This window comes from Siniperca chuatsi, linkage group LG3 (assembly GCF_020085105.1).
Source record: "Siniperca chuatsi isolate FFG_IHB_CAS linkage group LG3, ASM2008510v1, whole genome shotgun sequence".
NCBI classification, from domain to species: Eukaryota; Metazoa; Chordata; class Actinopteri; order Centrarchiformes; family Sinipercidae; genus Siniperca; species Siniperca chuatsi.
The window spans coordinates 10,160,753-10,180,076 of record NC_058044.1 but is presented as its reverse complement, the minus strand read 5'-3'; the positions used below and the strand labels follow the sequence as shown (position 1 = coordinate 10,180,076).

The 19,324-nt window shown below is 40.6% G+C and overlaps 2 protein-coding genes and 1 long non-coding RNA gene across 4 annotated transcripts in view; 2 read left to right on the top strand and 1 right to left on the bottom strand.

Moving 5' to 3' along the window:
• Positions 1–18,028, bottom strand: part of march1 (membrane-associated ring finger (C3HC4) 1) — a 35,271-nt gene extending 17,243 nt beyond the window's left edge. The window contains exons 1-2 of the mRNA XM_044189622.1: positions 17,469–18,028; positions 9,015–9,112 (exon numbers count right to left, since the gene is read on the bottom strand). The gene's annotated coding sequence lies outside the window, so the exon portion shown is untranslated. The remainder of the gene's footprint in view (positions 1–9,014; positions 9,113–17,468) is intronic.
• LOC122873215 lies at positions 8–6,918 on the top strand. 2 transcript variants are annotated; one of them, XR_006377375.1, is made up of 5 exons: positions 8–2,720; positions 2,812–2,941; positions 5,312–5,421; positions 5,525–5,725; positions 6,738–6,918. It is a non-coding gene; the product is annotated as an uncharacterized LOC122873215 (long non-coding RNA). The 2 variants fall into 2 exon arrangements; XR_006377374.1 differs by lacking the exon at positions 8–2,720 and having other exon boundaries at positions 2,768–2,941.
• Positions 15,846–19,089, top strand: apela (apelin receptor early endogenous ligand). The gene is made up of 3 exons (XM_044189628.1): positions 15,846–16,211; positions 18,053–18,142; positions 18,502–19,089. The coding sequence occupies exons 1-2, from the start codon at positions 16,136–16,138 to the stop codon at positions 18,139–18,141; spliced, it is 165 nt and encodes a 54-aa protein (XP_044045563.1). The 5' UTR covers positions 15,846–16,135; the 3' UTR covers position 18,142; positions 18,502–19,089.
• Positions 19,090–19,324: the final 235 nt, after the last annotated feature.

The window sequence follows — 19,324 nt, the reverse complement described above, 5'->3', positions numbered from 1 at the left end:
CTGAGAGAGACAGAGAGAGAGAGAGAGAGGAAGAGTTGATATGGAGCTGAGCAGTACACAAGGAGACATGGAAAAAGTGTGTTGTAGTGATGCGTGTGTGAGCATATGCGTGTGTGTGTGTGTCTTTCTCGGAGGGGCGGAGCCAGGATTTTGGCGTGCTTGCTGGGTAATAAGCATACGGTCCACAAGGATTAGGGTTTAGACTAACCTCAATCTCCTCCTCTGACCAGGGGTGCTGCTAATAAGCTTACGCAACTTGTGCACATGGACTGCACACACACACACACACACACACACACACACACACACACACACACACACACACACACACACACGGCCTGATTGTTCAGGGACTCCCTGGTGAGAAACAGTGTGTTGATAGATGTTAAGCCACCTCATTTCTTCTGTCATGTTAAAGGAATAAAGGCACATTAGTCCTCTGACTTGCCATGAAGTGAAAAACCTACAAAAATCATACACAAACCGTGGGTGTGCGTGTGTTTGCGTGGTGAGGGTGTAATCCTATTTCAAGTTGTCTCAGGCCATGAGGATTATGATTGATATAACTGGAAAATGGGTGACTTAAAGTGGTCACTGAAGAGCAGCGGCTGACTGAGGTGAAGAGGCAAACAACTCCATTTTATCCAAGGCTTGGCGATCTCATTAGTGTTCTAACTTCTTCTTCCTTTTTTTTTTTTTTTTTTTTTTTTTTTTTTTTTAAACAGGGCTAGCATATATTGTATTGTTATTAGAAAGTCGATAGTAGAGAGGTGAGAGGAAATGAGGGAAAGGAGAGATGATATGCAATGCCACGGCTCAAACTGGGGATGTTGCGATTTCATGGTCAGCTCCTTAAGCGCCTAGACCACCGGAGCACCCCGCCTTTTTATGTTTTTACCTCTGAGGTGTGGTCGAAGTCGAAGGCAGATTTATACAACAATAAAGTGAAAACTGATGAGTCAGGCATGAATGGCTATGCTACACTTACTTATGTTATTATTTGTGTCAAGCCCAAAATGCGCCAACCGGACATGGACCAAAAATACTGCTGCAGTGGTGAAACATTATCAGACAATAACATAACTTCTTACAGATTTTGCATTAAAGGCTCTGCACACCTATAGTACGAAGACTGCACAAGTGATTTCACTTAGTTGATTAGACCTCTTCTCAGGACTGTGTGGCCATGTACAAACTGTGTTTGATGGACATCTCCCTCTTGTGAGCTTTGTTGCACGTGATTGGGTGGGCCAATTACACCTTTATCGTGCTTATTAGTACATAGAGCCCTGTGACCTCATGTAATTCCTATCAAAGCTACCACCACCTTCAAACTAGAGCTCTAATCAGCGTAACTTTCAGGGCCTTTAAACTTCTTCTGGCTCCAGACCTTTGAATCGCTGCCCATCTTTAAACAAGTCTGGCATTGTGCTAAGGGACTAAGAATGAGGAGGCCATCTTCCTGTGCCAGAGCCAGAAAAATATAGATAGAAAATTTGCCATAAAAAATGGCGACAAGCGTGGATTGACACAGCTAAAAAGGTTATTTTAGGTTGACTTACAGGAGTAACAACACATCAACATATTTGTTTGATTTGAAAGCTTAAGTTAACTGCAGATTTCACGTCACCTGAAAATGATGATTGTTTAGAGCAAAACAACAACTTCTCACAGAAAACAGCAAATATGAACACGATGTCAGTCTGAATGATGAAGTGAAAGGAAATGGCACTTCAGTCTCGTTATCATTTATTCACACTGCAATTTGAACTTTTCCTACTTTTCTAGATTTAACCCTGCTCTCTGCATATGAGTGATCCCTGTCTGGTAGTCCAAACTGATGCTATTCATGTCTTGGTGACTTCACTGTGTTTTTAATTTTACAAGTTGTCTTCAATGTTTTATGTTTTCACATCCACCTGTGTTTTTCACTTCCCCAGACTGCTGGATTCACTGAAAATATCCCCACTGACAATCTGACATGAACTATGCTTATACTATATTTGCATAGAGAACAACAGATTGTTAGCAGCAGTAGCCATGTTTTCAATAAGTACTGCTAAAACGAGAAGTGCTTAAATAAGTGTCTCAGATGTGTATGTATGCCCACCCACATCCTTTTCACACACATACATTCATGCATTCATGACCACACACATTGTTGCAATACCATTTAACCACATTGGAAATGGGGAGGTCAGAACGAACTTGTTTTGGTGTCTCTAATTTTAAAAAAAGTGCTATTCCATCAACACTTGCGGCATTTTTAACAGTCTAAAGAAGGTATGCTCAGTGCCTCTTAGGCCTTGAAGATGGGAAGGATGGATTCCAAAGACAAACTGATTTGTTCCATTGCAAAAGGAAAGCCACCACATGGGTTCTTACTAAGAAAACCAGAAAACCACTTGAGCTTTATCGTCACAGAGTTTCAGTTCAGAGACGTGTGAATGAGGGCACAAGTATTTTTAAACACTAAAATCTCTCCCACCATGTAGAGCAATCATAAATATTAAAATGAACATATTTGTACATTTTAAATGGGGTGTTTCCACTGGTAATTAGGGTTAACATGATCTTACTTGAACTTGAGAGGAGATGTGTTAGTTAGCTCTTCACACTTCTTGCAAGTGTGTGATAGAGAGAGACAAAACAGGGGGGGGGGGCTGTGTGAAGCTGCTGTGTGCTGGTCAACATCTAAATGCTCCAGTAACAGACTCTGGGTAAGTGATTCATCCTCATTTTGACTCAGTGTGTGATGGGATGTCACCTTTGTAAGGAAAACAAGACGAGATGTTCAATGTCGACACACAGCTGTGGCAGCGGGTGTAGATGGCATCTCCATTGACTGAGCTGGAGGTGTTGACGATCATGTTCTCTCTCCTGGTTTTCGCCCTCTTCACACTTACTGGGATGTTCAAAGAGGAATGTGCAGACTCGAATGGTATGACTGCAAACACCCACACACACACCAAAAATGTCTGACTTTGTCCTTTTAGTCACTTTACAGACATAACTTTTTAATTCCCCCGAAAAACTATAAGAATCGTATGTGCTGTTTAACGTTTACACACACACAGTGCACTGTGCATTTATAATATCAATGGATTTTCTATGACATGAGTACTGCCACTTTCATACATGTTTCTAATAGGGGTGGAAGTAACAGAAACACCTATGACTGTACTGTAAAAACTTTAAACTAATGCAGTCTAATACAAAAGTTTTGCAATAAATCTTACCTTCACAAAAGGTTATAATGTTCCGTTTTTTGTTGAAACTGTTTTAGAGAGGAGATTCAACTGTATCATCATTTTGGAGACTGTAGTTTACCCTCATTAATATCAATGCGGTGGATAAGATTTTAGAGACACCTCTCAGTATAATATAACTCTACAGCCTGCAGGGCAGCTGTATTACACTACACTGAGTTTTAGCAATCTCTTAAACTGGCAAGTGTATAGTATATAGTGAAAATATTTTTGTACAAAACAACACATCCTACAATATCCATTAGTGTTACAACGCTACAAACAACAGCCTCAGAAATTATAGTGGAATTAATTAATAATGTATCTTTTTTAAACAGCAATGGTGGATCGCAGAGCTCTCTACATGGCTCTGGGTTGCTCCCCGCTTCTGCTGGTTGGCGTGAAACGCATCATTACCGATCCGCACCAGCACGGGAATGTCGCCACAGACACCAGATTTTAAACTTCTGTATATTGCGAAATACAGAGCGATTCACCTGGCGGTGATAGGCCTAATCAGCATTGTGTGAACTCGTTTGGCAACAAGGGCTCGAATGTAACAGATATTCATTTATATGTAAAAGAACTCCAGCTTTAATGATACTTGTTTAGCACTCTGGTTTGATTTATCAGCCCTCCATAATATTATCTTTGTTATAAGTTCCCATTCTAAATCTGTCCAAACGTAATTCCTTTCTGTCTAATATTACTGTTTATTTCTTTTATTTCTTAATGGTACCCTTAGTTTTGTCACCACACTTTATTTCCAATTCCTCTGGAAAGCCGTTTGTGCTTCTGGCTTGAAAAGTGCAACACAAAATAATATTATTAAGTGTTTCTGATATGTTTTCCAGCCGAGTCATATAAATGAGAGTAGACACAAACTGCAGCTTCCAAAATGACCACAGAATTGAATCAACATCGCGCCAAAACAGTTTCAACAAAAACTGAACATTGTAACCTTCATGAAGGCAGGATTTATCGCAGGGCTGTTGTATTAAACTGCATTAGTTTTTTCTACGTGTACGTGATAAACTGGCTACTGAGTGTTTAGTATATACAGAAAATATTACATTTCTAGTTTTGTGCAAAATAATAAAAATATCCAGTAATGCAATCAACAAAACCACAAACTATGGATTAAAACTAAATAATAATAAATAAATCTGATGAGTATTATCAGCTTCACATAGGTCACAAAGGCATTTATTCCAAGTCTCTAATGAATTCACTGTCACTGCCGTTAAATATTGCCCTAAAACTTTTTAGCCTTTAGAGAGAGTGGGAAGGTCCCTGGCCAGAATGAAACCAGTAAAATCAGTATATTTATGTTATCAGTATGTATATGTATGTTATATATATATATGTCATAACCACTAATTCACCATGACACCCCGTAAAACTTATTTTGTCATGTTACCATGGAACTAAATAATAATTTTTAGTATTGTCGTTTAGAGTAGTTTTTATTTCTCAGCCCTGTAAAATATTATCTTTGTTATAATTGTGCTGTTCTATAATTAATACAGATGTCGTCTTAATAATTTAATTATTCTGTGTCTAACATTGCTGTTTTATTTCTTTTCATGCTGTTTGCTGTATGTAAACTGTACACATGACATCTGTAAGTCCTATAGATTTTGAAGCAATGGAGGTTTATTCACGACATTGCAAATAGACCTTGTGCAATCTATGATGTATAAAATAAGTCATGTATAGAATAAAACGATGTATATATTGTATTAAAAAATCAATAACATAATCTTAACTCAAAAGTCCACTTTTCACGGAGCTTCGTGTTCTTCAGCAAATGGAACTGGCTCTGTGTGCAGCTGAAAGCTAAAGAAAAAGCTAGTAAATGGACCTTAAATGGAGTTAAGATTATTTTATACATGATTTATTTTAAATACATCATAGATTGTTATTATATAAGACTCTAAACAGCACAAACAAGCGCTAAACGTAAAAGTTCATGAGTAATTGTCCATCTTTCACTGTGAATTGTATATTTACTTGGGAAAAACACAGGCAGTGACCACTTTTTATCATTTCCTGTCTGTCAGAGACAAAGACACAACCACAGAGCGAAGAGCTGATCGTTTGAAAACAGTGGTCAACAGCTGCCTTTCTTCCTGTTCGATGCCTAATGAGGACGTGTCAGCCAAACCCTCATGTGAGTGTGTGTATGTGTATTATCAGTTACCAGCACAAAGTCTAAATGGTGACCTCTGAACGTACGTGCGTGTGTGTGTGTGCGTTTGTGTACTTTGTTATAGGATCCAGTGCTATTTGCTTCCAGGATGAGGCACAAAGGAGTGGCCTAGATGGTACACTGTTAAAAAAAAAAAATCAATCAACAAAACACCTGCTTCAACCAACTGTTCCAACTGCCTTCTTTTCTCGTGGTATGTGAACATACACACAAGTCCTTTTATTTTGATCTTCAGATGTGAAAATAGCTGCTGATTCTTCCACTGGTAAGTCTCAAAACTTGGTACCTAGTTTTCTTCTTTCCACCTCCTCCCACTTTTCTTGTTGTATATCGCTGTTTGATTTGCTCAAACAAGAAATGTGTCATCTCTGACAGAAATCTACAGCTCCAGAGAGGCTTTTCAAAATCCAGGTCAGGAATAAAAGATGTGCTGGCAGATTAGAGTGAGCTCTCAAATTATTCGGCAGGAATGAGATGTGTGAATCATTCTTGTCAGGGATCAAAGGGTGGAGCAGTCCATCTGTGTTTGGCTATTATGATTCATTCAGCCTCTCAGTGATAATTTAAAACTGCATGGTGCAACATAAATGATGCCTGTTAATGTATCTAACTATAATGGAAGGAATCTCTGATTGTATGTCTGTCCATACGATCGACCTCACATTTGGTTGGTGTACTGCTGAGGACCCAAGGGAGTGCAGTGTCGAGTTTGGTGCAATTTGGCCAGATGGTGGCGCTATAACAACAAACATTACATTTTGGCCTGTAACTTTTGAAGCTTAAGTCTCACAAACAACATTCATTTTTCCTGGATTCTGTTGGTCCAGCCGAATCTATCCATATAAGTCACACCCATTTGCGTCTAGATCACTTTTCCGCGATTTTGAATTTTGTCCAAATCAGTTTTTTCGCTAATCTTCCGACAGATTTTGAGCAATCGTCACCAAATTTGGTACAAAACATCTCTGGGTCAAGCTGGAAAAAGTTACATTTCGGATTTTTGATATTCCATACAGTTTTGCTATAGCTGGCCCTCAAAGTTTGCTCAAATGCTGTAGGCAGGGCTTATATTGTCATTAAATGTCATATCGTCTGAATGCTTTGTGCTATTACAACCACATTTGGTGAATGTGTAGATATGATTTCTGAGTGACTATGACAAATTTGGTGCCATTTGGCCAATAGGTGGCGCTGTAGCAGCATCATCTAACTATAAAGGAAGGAATCTCTGTCTGTCTGTCTGTATGTGTGTATGACTGTCCCTGGCATATCTCGAGAACCATTCATCCGATCGAGGACCCAAGGGAGAGCAGTGTCGAGTGTGACGTCAATCAAATGAGCGGTTCTCTTGACAGCGCTCCAAGCAATCGGCCCACTCTGAACGGGCACGCACTCCAAACTGCCTCGCGCTCTGAACGCCCCCCCCAACAAGGCTGCAAGCAGCAATGGATGAGAGCAGGTATACGTCACTTTCCTGTCTTTAGAACGACCACGCCCCCTTATGGGTGGAAACTGTAAAAGTCCCAGCACCTAATTGAAAAAACTAGTGCCACCATGCCTAAAAGCTGCTGTGGTGCATTTTGCACGTCAAACAAAAAAAAAAAAACAACCCAGTTTACAAATTCTTCCCCCCCCAAAGAGCGAATGACAGTAAGCTCTGTGGCTTCAGGACATCCACAGAGAAGATGAAAATGGTAAACTGTGAGACCCGGCCATTCAATACTTGTACCTCTGTGGCAAACACTTCATCACAGGTTAATTAATGATGTTACTGAGTAAATGGCATGTGTGCAGATTGTGCCTGTAGATCGAAGCGAATCAGAAAAGAGTCTTATTGATGGCGTGACTACAGTTTTTACTGTGAAAAAATATGGCCCTACCCTAAAACACATGCTTTTAGAATGGAGCTTGGTTCAACAGTCTGTCCACTCAAAATACCGGTGAGGAGAGGGTATTTTAACGTTAATAATTAACATAAATTGAACTGACCTAAGTTCTAATAATGAACCCTGTAGGAAGTGGGGCTAAAACCAACCTGTTTTCTATTTCTCGGCTTGTAGTAAAAGGTTGTGTAGTAAGCACAAACGGCTATCAAAATAGAGACAGTGGTCGCTTCACCACAGCGATGTAATTAGTTTACAGTAACTTCACATTGGACAGACTACCGAAATAGCAAAAAATAAAGGGTCAGAAATACATTACCTGGAGACATCTACTTCATCACTGTTAAGTGCCTGATTAGCATGTGATAGGCGTGACCAAGGTGATAATACACTCCGATAGACTTTGGGCAGATTAAATCTCAGACCACCATTTCTGTTCAAAGAGGGGTTGTCTTTTTTCACAAAAATGGCTTCCTTGACGCCCCGTTCAAACGAACTCTTCTCTCTCTGATACTGTAGAGGTGACGTGAACTGGAGAGATTATTCAAATGTTTCAGGCTGAAAGTAATCATAAATAGAAGGTTCTGTAGTAAAATGTACCATAAAGCTCCACCAAGACCAGGAAAAAATATTCTGCTTTAGCACATCTGTGAACAATCATCCAGTAAACAGATACAAAGAGCACTGTAGGTAGACTGAGGAGCACGAGTCATTGTTTAAATGGCATAGTTTTTTAATTTCATTTGTTTTTGCCCTATCCTTGGTACTATGTGGTTCTATCTGTCTGTCTGTCTGTCTGTCTGTCTGTCTGTCTGTTTATTTATATATCTATCTACCTACCTACCTATTTATTTATAAACCAACAACAGACAGAAGTAACAGTTACAAATAACAGGGTTATAAGGTCCCCTGGTGGAGGTGCCATGCTACTGCACCTCAAGCTGTATGTAAACAGTATTGCAATGAAAATACTACCTCTCATGTATGCAAAACAGTGGCTTTTGTGCTGACAAATAAATATATTTTAGTATGTGGATAATGTGCATTTAAGCTTGCAATAACCCATAGTTTCACTCTGAAAACAAGTCCTAATTTTATCCATATCGTACATGTTTATTATCCTGGTTCCAAACCTCTCTTTTGCTGCACACAACTTTAACATTTAGTTTTATATCTGATAGCCCTGTTGCTATAGTTGAATATCATGCAGATATGGATTATAATGATTGACCAAAATCTAAGTCATTTACATATAAAGATTAAGAAATGTCAGTTTATGCACATTGAAACCTCATATACACGTTTGCAATATGGAATGGTCTTTTTAAATGACGGCGAGACACCTGTCTGTGATCGTGGTTCAGCAAAGATTGAAATTTTGACCCTTTTTACTTCATAAATCATAGCAGCAATTCAATAAAATACAAAGTGTAGATACTAGCTAGCTACTTTTAAATATTAAAGATGTTAATAGTTGTCCTACTGTATCTCCGTAGGTCTATTTTAGCAAACAGAACAACACAGTTCAGATCACCGGAGATGATTTATCAGTTTGTCTGTGTCATGCATTTTGTTCTTAATCCTAATGTGAAGACGTTACATAATGTAATGACGTGCTTTGTGTTGGGTAGTTGTGTAGATGGAACTTCCGTTCTCTGGCTTTGAGCTCACCTTCATCATCGTTGCCTTCGTCATCTTCTCACTCTTCATCTTGGCTTCAGTCTGCATCCAACCACAAGCAGCACATCCAGGTACGAAATCCTCCTCTGCTGTCAGACACACACAGACAAATGTCAGCTTTTTTAATGCTGCACACTGTAACGTATATCTGTTCTCTTTCAGAAAAAGGCGTCGAAGCAAAGAAGTCCCGACCATTTAACAGAAAGCAGAGAGTGATCACCAAGCAAGCTGGACAGAAGCCATAAAGTAAAAGTCAGAGATCTCTATCTTGATCTAGTGTACTAGATGTGGTGTATCTGGGGTTTTGGTGAAGGTTTCACAAATGACTCAAAATCAACTGAAAACTTCCCATTTTATTTGTTGTTTTTTTATTAAAGAGTGTCATTATGAAATGAAACAAATGAATGAACAAGTCTTAGGTAAGAAAACTGAAATTGTTGACAGTCTAATGTGGCATGCAACTATTGCTGTAGAGCAGGAACAGTTAGATGTGTACACCTAAATATCATGTGATTCAAATTCGTAGTGTTGGGTTAGGATTAGTTTTTGTCCCCCTTAACTTCTTTGAATTGGGATTTGGGTGAATCTGTAAAATCGTCCTTAGTAATGCACTCACTGCACTTACTGATCAGTTGTAATTACAAGCTAAGCTTAAAAATCTAGCTGCACTGATCTGAGTTTTTCTCACTTTCGACTGTTATTTTGTGGTCCAGAGCTTCACAACCAACCCCGAGCACCTGCTTTTGAAAGATTCTTTCACTGAATTATCCTGCTCAGGTAATGCTTCCTCTGAGGACGCATACAAATCCTGCCTCCTTTGGTGGGAATCTCTGTCCTTTGCTGTCTATAAAGTAAAACCATTTGATTGTTGGATTGTGTTATAGTCTTCAACAGGATGGATCTGTCAAAAAGTACACAATGCTCTATCCACTGTATGTTTTTGTTAAAACTAGAGCCATGTGGAATATATGCTAAGTGAACAGTGACAGTTTGTTGACTATTTGATTTGGTCTGCATGACCCCTGACATCTTTGTGCCACCACAACTTTCTAAAATCAAACATGTGCTCTTGCTCTAGAATATAAGTGAAGTGCTTGCTCTTTAGCCCCACCTGCAGTTTTCATGAAGTATCACACCAATGCGATTTTAAATTCCACTGAGAAGGACCCTGACAGGTTGAACCAAAGAGGACAAGCACAACTTAAGCAGAAACTCAAAGCTTTTCTCTGTGCACTTTCTGTATTTGTATCTACTGATGTGTATGGCCAGAAAACAAGAAAGATCCACACTGCACTTTGAAAATCAAACCGCAGCACGGACACTGGGTTTGTGTGTCCAGAGAAGCCGCTGTGTCTGGGTTAGGATTTAACAAACCAAGTGACTTTTGGCCCCTGAAGCCCCATTGCGGTGACATCCTGGGGGGTTAGAGGCTGCTCCCTGTTGAGTTTGCCCCTTGACCCCTGAGCCCTCCGTCACTCCTCCACAGTCAGCCGTCTAGTTGCCGACGCGGAGGGGAGGAGGCGCACCAGAATAAAGACGAAGTTAATCAACCGTCGTGAGACTCTTATCTTTGTCTTCACAGAGTGCAGGAGAAGAAGAAGAAGAAGAAGAAAAACGCCCGGCTCATTTGTGTTGTGTGATGTGTCCTGATGGTCCATACTGTTTGTGTGTGTATTGGGTGTTCACTACTGTTCATGTGTATATGTTTCCATTGGGGTCTGTATTGGGCAATTGGAGATAAAGAGTCTTAAGAGTAATTAAGCTCTGGCTGGCTGCGGCCCTCATTAACACTGACGACCTGATGGCATGACAACAGACCCACACTATCACTCTAACGATGGACAACGAACTGACCCATCAGATCACAATCAACACACGTACACACACACACACACATACACAAACACTGGACTACACCCCAAAAAGACATCACGGCACAAAACATCTCTGCTACTCAATCTATCACCTACACTCTCCTCTGTATCCACTTGGGTGACTTTGTATTAAAGGAAAACTATGGTCAACACAACTTGGGTCATATTGTTGTAACCTATGTGGGCCATATGGATAAAATCCTCTATCACGGTATACGTAATTTTATATCACAGTATCAATTAGGGCTGCAACTAACGATTAACTAATAATTTTCTCAATTAATTGATTCATAGCTTTGTCAGTAAAATGTCAGAGAATAGTGAAAAATGCCTATCACAATTTCCCAGAGCCAAATGTGACACACTGAAATGACTTGTTTTGTCCGACCAGCGGTCTCCAGCTCAAATATATTCAGTTTGCTATCATACAATACAAAGCAATGCCGAAAATCTTTACATCTGAAAGGCTGAAACCAGCAAATGTTTGGCATTTTTGCTAGAGAAATAACTCAAACGACTAATCGAGTATCAAAAAAAAAAAAAGAATCTGATAGTTGCAGCTCTAATATCAATATATATTGTAATAGTGTGTCTTGCTAATTTCCCAGAAAATCAGTCGGGTTTAAGAGTGTCTGGACTGGACAGGTGCGTTTGTTTTAAATTGATCCAGTGAATTTAATACCTGACAAATCAAGTTACTTCATTACATTGATGCAAAGATTATATTAAATTTCAATATTACCATAGAGCAGTTCTGCTGACATTTTAAAGGCATAGCTGCTGCCACAGTATTGTTATGTCAAAATCTCTGACTGTAGACAGATTTATATTGTCACAAGGTATATATCGTCATACTGCCCAACCCTAACATGAATCATATGCTATGGCCTTCGCAGTCACCAGATATTAATCCAGCAGAACCCCTTTGGGAGACTGATGTGTTGGACACTCTCCACCACCGTCATCAAATCACCACATGAGGGAATATCTTTTAGAAGAACGGTGTTCATCCCTCCAGTTCAAAAAGACTTGGAGAATCTTTCTTGTTCTGGAGGCTCGTGGTGGAGCAACACCTGACTAAGAGACCATATGGGTGTTTTTTTCTTTAATTTGTTGCCTATCTGTACGTATATACCTATTTGTCCATGCTAAGCGTACCTGTGTACAATGCAATAATGTTCGGCTGAGTGGAAAAGGAACTTTTTTCTTTATATAACGGCCTGTTCCTCTTAACAAGTTTTATCAGAGAGGAATTTCTTTATCTGCGTGTCCTGGTCATGAGATGATGGGAGAGGAAGAAGAAAGTGAAAATTCAGGAGGGGAGGAGAGGCTGAAGCTTCCTCCGTGGTCGTAAAGATCACAGCGACTAGGAAGTCCATGACTACTATAACAGTAGCAATAACAGCAGGTCTGCAGTCTAACTCTGTCCAACTCTTTCCTGAGTTACACACTCATCCGCAACGCATTTAAAATGACCAGACTGACAAAGGAAAATGGGTTAATGCACACTTTTCCACGTATAGCCTGACATTTAACAGTACATTTTAAACTGTTTCCTTACATGCAGCAGATTACTATTTTCACGTCTAATTATATTCTGATCACCGACTTTCACTCTCCAGTAATCCTGCAGCAGTGCCTGTTGAGTTCAACTACACATTCAAGTGAAAAGATGCTCATTGTGAGTGGTCAGATCACTACTAGCGCTGGGTATAATGTAAACCTTTGTGATACTAGTGGTGATACGACACCTTAGATTTGGTTCTGTGAAGGATTGCAAATAATTATTATTTTAATGATCTATTCATCTGCAGATTATTGTCTCGATTAATCGTAAATCAGTCTATAAAAGTTAAAAATGCCTTTCACAAGTTTCAAGAGCCAAAAGTGTCTTTAAATTCGCTCGTTTTGTCAGACAAACAGTTTAAAACCCAAATGTATTTAATTTTTAATGATCTCAGAATAGAGAAATAGCAAATGTTTACATTTTAAAAGCTGCAACCAGTGAATTTTAGGCATTTTAGTACAAAAAAAAATCAAAAATCTTTAAATGATTATCAAAAAATTTATTTTTGTCGACCAACTAATGAATTAAATGACGTTTCAACACAACAAGTGCTTTTTTACTACCTTACTTTGAGAAATATAAACATGTTCAACAAAAAGTGAATATTGTCTGAACTTTACAAAATTAAATTGGCTGAGCAGACGTTCGATGCCAGCTTTCAGTACTTTTCATACTCAGTGCTATGGACACATTTCAGCTGGCACCAAACAAGTGAGCAGAAACAACTAGTCAATCGGCAGGAAATTAATACATCAATTTTTATAGTTGATTAACCATTTAAGTCATTTATGAAGCAGAAACACAAAACATCTTCTGGTTCCGGCTTCTCCAATGTGAGGATTTTCTGCTTTTCACTGTTTTAGATCATTGTAAACTCAATATCTTTGGGTTATGGACTGTTGACGGGACAAAACAAGACATCTGAAGACGTCACCTTGGACAATGGGCATATTTGTTATCATTTTATAGGGTAATCGGTTAGGTGAACACATCTGGTCGGTACCTAAAACACTAATTATCACAATCCAAAGAATAACCTTCAACGGTGAAGCGAGGTCCATCTGTGCAGTCCAGCGGTGCCAAGGTACTGAAGCAGTTTAATACGAGGTTGCCCTCTGTGTGTGTGTGTGTGTGTGTGTGTGTGTGTGTGTGTGTGTGTGTGTGTGTGTGTGTGTGTGTGTGTGTGTGTCTCTCACGTAGGGGAGTGTTTGAGCAGGCTGGGTAATCCCTGTAAAGACGTTTAATCCCAGGAAGAGCAAATATTACAACACGCTCTACTCAGTCACACAGAAAACCTGGTGGGGAGAATTCGGTACGATTCACTTGTTTCTGTTTTTGAAGGAGAGATAGAAAGAGACAGAGAGAAACTGAGATTTGGCTGCAGTGGATACCAGGTGGCTCTGAATGACAATTGAGACGAAATTAGCATATTCAAACAGGGAAAATAAAAGTTTTTTAAAAGACAATGGCAGCTGATATGCAAAGTGCAGCTCGCCACAGAAACGAACTACATACCTCGGCTGAGTGTTGGCGACAGGATGAGTGTGTGTGTGTGTGTGTGTGTGTGTGTACGTGTGTGTGTACGTGTGTGTGTTTGTACGTTAGCCAAACCCACGAGGAATCTCTGTCATTTCAAGCTACATTTTTGCAAACACAATAAAGCAATAAAAGCAACATTTACAAAGACATAATGACACTGACACATACACGCACACACACACACACACACACACACACACACACACAACTAAACAACCCACAAACGGAGAGACTCTTTTTTGGTCTCTTTTGTCTATTTTTGAGGGCTAAAAAGAGCTGATGGTCCGGATACTTGTTCAAAGTCTCTCTGACTATTTCGAGCCCCCGGTCCATTAGTGTCCTGCTGCTTCTCTAATCCTCATTCACATGTAATGGCTGACATTTCATCTTAATGTGTTAATTCATTAGCTGGGTGCTGAATGAAGAGTCTCAGTCCACAGAGACGGCCGTAAGCAGACACGCTAATGAGTCCCCACACTTTGCAAAATCCACCGGCAACCGCAGAGCTAATGCCAAGTGAACGGGGTTACCTGCTGCAAGAAAATCCCCTGGTATACCACCAACTGACAGCCTGCATGAGAAGTAGGGCTGGGTATTGTTCGAATATTTCGATACTAGTGTAGATACAATAGCAGCGCTACTGTACCAATCAAGTTTTGATGCCTTATTTAAATGAATATAAACGTGTTTTCTGTAAAACCACTTTTTTTTTTATATTGCCTAAACACAAGCAGCTGTGCACCAACTTTGCTTAAACAAAATATGCAGAATTTAAATCAGGAGCTATCTGATCAAAGAATGAGCAAACAAGCTTATAAATATATTATATAAATTTCAACACTGCTCCAAACACATTTTGGCCGATGCTAAAAAAAGTACTAAGGTTCTACACCCAACCCTATCCATCACACATGAAAATTGATTGGTGACTAAAGAATAAATAATTAAGATGCCCTTTCAGTGCTTGACAGTTGTCGATACTCAGTGGTTTGATACACAGTGCTAATGAGAAGATGCAAACAAAGTGAAATGAACTCACTTAAGTCAGCAACCATTTTGGAAAGCCACAGTTTGAATTTTTACAGATGACACCTCCTAAAAAAAAAAAAAAACAACCCAGAATCCTCACGCTAAGGATTGCTTTTTAGAAAAATACAGTTTTATCCATTTAAATACACACCTACAAACACACCCTCGCCACACAGACAGACGCTGGTGCAGACAGACAGAGACAGTTGACGGCATCCCAGACAGACAGACTTCTTTGAGAACTGTTAGTCATTTTATCAGGACCCCAGCCCCGATATGCTCGGTGCAAACACCCCCCTCCACCACCTCCAATACCACCCCCAGCATCCAAAAGCCCCAGATGTGTGTGTCCTCCTCAGTGCGGGGGTAGGGGACAACTGCGGGAGGAGGGATCTGGCTCTGCTCTCAGTCTTGAAGAACCAGCCACTTTCGACGACAGCTTCTTAAATCTTTGCTCTAATGTTACAGGTGATAAATCAACACTGTCTGCTTCATCCGCTCTCAAATACGTCAGTCGCTCATAGTTGCACACACACACACACACACACACACACACACAAAATGCAGCACGCAGGAGAGTGTGTGTTCAGTTAGAGGGTAAGGAGGGGGCTTCCTGTCATTTGAATTGCCCTCTACATGTGGGGTCAATGTGTGCAATGCTGAAGTGTGTGTGTCTGTGTTTGTGTGTGTGTGTGTGTGTGTGTGTGTGTGTGTGTGTGTGTGTGTCAGGGGTTGAGGTGGGGGCTGCTGTGGGAGCTACACACCCCCTCATACTCCACCCCCTCCCTCTAAAAAGCTGTATAAAGGAGGTGGGGGGAAAGGCACCTTTGTCACTTTGCTCTCAGACACAATCACACTCTCACTGGACACACAAACACTTTGGACACACACATTTCGCAGAAACATACTGATTATCCTGAGAAACGAGGTACTGGTCTGTACTGGATTCTCCCGTGGTGGGCCTTCTGGACTGAAACCGAGGAGAAAGAGAGAACCGAAACACGCTGAGCATCACCAGTCCAGCTCAAGAGCCGGAAGGACTCTCAACACTTTCGGAAAATTATCATTAACTAAGCTCTTCAGAAGCTGACCGCTGCCCAGCCATGAGGATCTTCAACCTGCTCTACCTGCTCCTGCTGCTTGTAGCTGTTGTAGCACCAATCTCCTCTACCAGACCAGGTAAGCGTCCCAAAACGTCTCCGTCCAGATTTCCCGACTGGCCTGCAGGTCAGCATGACAGTTTAAACGTAGTCCCGGTCAACAGTTTTAAACAGCGTTCTAAATCACTGCGCAATGTACGTTAAACTACAGGTAACCATAGCAACAGTGCTTCTTGCTACATTAACTAGCTTAAACCCCAATACCTAGCTTAAACATAATTACAAGTTACACTGACTACAAACTTAAATAAAATAAAATACATAAAAAATATAGTGATTTAGTCAATTCTTTGCGTTTTGGCTGCGGTAATGATAAATCATCATGGCGGGATGTAGCTAATATAATGTAATCTCTTTATAACATCCACGATCGGTACGAATCCGTAAAATATGTGGCGTGTTCATGAGTTATCATACAGTGCGTAAATACGACAACTCGAGTGGGAAAAACCGTTACCGTGAGCCTCTTAATAAAAACACTACGAAAGTGTCAACAACCGGTGGCGAAAGAGCTGCAAAGCCAACTTGGCTGCCGTTACACAAATTAAATCAAACAGTTAACGTTAGTTGTTGACACTGAGACGAGTTTTTTTTGTATCTTGTTGCTACTCAAACCACTACAAATATGTAGCACGATAAAATTACTACTTAAAATTACTAAGGCTTAATTTCAATTCATTTGGTGAGAGAACATGACTAGAAATGGGGTCAATTAGTACCTTGGGATAATGCGTTTAACAAGAGCCTGTTCTTCCCATTTTGCCAAGATGGCTTGAATGCGGCACTAGCATAGCTAACTTGTGGTATGTTTGGGTTTTAAAATTCTAAAGTTTCACTTTAACATTCGCCATCCCAACAGTTTTCACATCAACCTGGCTACAAACGAGCAAACCCAAGATAAAAGTTTCAGTTTTCCTGACTGCGGTACATCACGCTGCCTGGCGTAGCAGGTGCGCTTTTTTGCGCGAACCCAAGCTGTTTTGCGGTTATCTGCTCCTCGGCCTTGCGGCGGAGTCAGACAGCGGTTGTTAAACAGAGCGGCTTTGGGGCTTGAGGTCGTGATTAGATGCATGTGATGATGGAGAGGAGAAGAGAGGAAGAGGGAGGGAGCCGAGCGCCGCCGGGGACCGCACAGCGACCCCAGTGAGTCCCCTTTGTCCCCGGCTGGAAGGCACTCCGGCGCGCTTTTGTTAATCACGGTGTTAAAGCGCCATGCAAATACCCGAGCTTTATTAACATGACATGGAATAGCAGTGCCAAGTGTAAAGAAGCCTACCTTCAGGCGTGGAGCAGTGTCTTTCCGTGGGGGACGGGTCATAAAGTCATCTGGCAGTTTATCTCTTCCTGGGCTTGGCTGGCAGCCCGTGAACCGCGGGAGTCAAAGTCGATTTATTAGGGGCGTTTAAAAATAATCATGTGTTAGGTCTGTGTGTCCCAGTTTATTAGAAGGGGGTCGCCCTGCTGTTGGAAAATGGGTCCAAACAATAAAACCCATAATAGCGAGCTTTTCTATGGTCAACAGAGGTGAAGTTGGGCCATAATAAGGGTTTGTTAGTTTCAAAATTATGCTTACTGGGAAAATGGTAGATGTTGTTTTATCTCTTGGTGCTAAAAAGCCCAGGCTGAGTTCACTCTCCTCCATTTGGGATTAATTAGGCCTGTCAGGTGATATGCACGGGTCCACCTGCAGACATAAATCTTGCTTTTAGACATACAATTACACTTGAGAAGCAGTTCACTCATGCTAGCAGCATAGCTTACATTAAAATATATATATTTTATAGGCTACACATTTAAAACCATCTGCTTATCCAGTGACTTTATTCTGCATGTTAGAATTAAAACAACTCTTTCTTTCAGATTTCCTGAACCTGAAGAGAAAATACCACAGGCATCACTGCCCACACAGACGCTGCCTGCCTCTCCACTCCAGAGTACCCTTCCCCTAAGGTAAGACATGTGCACTCATACATGTGTTTCTCTGTAAAAGAGGTTATGAGCAGAGCTGTGTGATACATGGAACAAAACCAGGTTACGGAGCTGGCAGGTGGCAGTTAAGGTGTGTGTGATTAGTGGCAGAGGTGTGTATTCACGCAGAACAGGAGTGCAGGGGGGTGGAAGGCTCACATAAATCTCACTAACGATGAAGAGGAAGGCTTTAGTGCCATGAGGAGTGTTTTGGGGGGAGAGGATGGAGCCTCAGCTTTAATTCTGACTCCTGTACATGCACAGTTACTTAGAGCTGTCTTTGTCTTACCCTCAACTCGTTTTAGCAGGACACTAAATTGTGTTTTTTCCCCCCATTACAGGTTAAGGCCCAAGAATGAGGGTGACCTTAGGAGAGAAATATGAATATGAAGCAACTGCAGTGTGTGGCCCAAACACCGTGGATGGGTCCCAGTACCAAGACATAGATTGTGAAGTGGGGAAAACAACTATGGGACACCATGAAAATGTCATCCAAAGGCTGTAGCTGCAAAAGAGCTACAAGAACCTGTTCAAAATCAAGCTCAACTATAGCTTGAGCATGATTGACTCTTCATTCCCGACAAAATATTAATTAATGAAATGTTTTGGCATCCTGGTGGCCACAGATCTGGGTTTGTCCAGTTGCAAGCGCCTTCCCCTCTTCGTCCTCAAGAGCCAATACTTGTGTACTGAATAAGAAGGTGGGGAAAGGATCAACAACAACATCAACATCAACAGCTGTTGTCAAGTATGTTCGACACTCGACTCAAAAGCTACGGACCAAAGAGCTGGAAACATCTTAGTGACTGCAGCTACGATGAACAGCATCCACATAGTATTCCTATAAAGTGTTTATAATGCATGTATGCACTTCAAATGTTTATTGAATTACATTTAAAACTTTTTAATAAAAACATATATCAATGTAGTGTTTTGTTTTTATTGTGTTTATGTGTAAGAGTAAAATAACAAACGACCATAGGGTCGAAATAAACGTGCAACTTTGAGGATAACAATAGGTTTTTAGCCAGACTTCATTTAAATCTGGGATAGACAATATCTTTATATGTGTGACCTAAAAGCCCCAAAGCAAACAGCGCTCCTGATACCTGCAGTACTCCAGATAACTCTGGGCTCCCAGGAGAAGCAACATGGGGAAGGAGT

What these genes read in the sequence shown, in the direction of transcription:
- apela (XM_044189628.1), top strand. Translation starts at nt 16,136, where the DNA reads ATGAGGATCTTCAACCTGCTCTACCTGCTCCTGCTGCTTGTAGCTGTT. An exon ending in AATCTCCTCTACCAGACCAG is followed by an intron (nt 16,212 to 18,052) that starts GTAAGCGTCCCA and finishes TCTTTCTTTCAG; the next exon opens with ATTTCCTGAACCTGAAGAGA.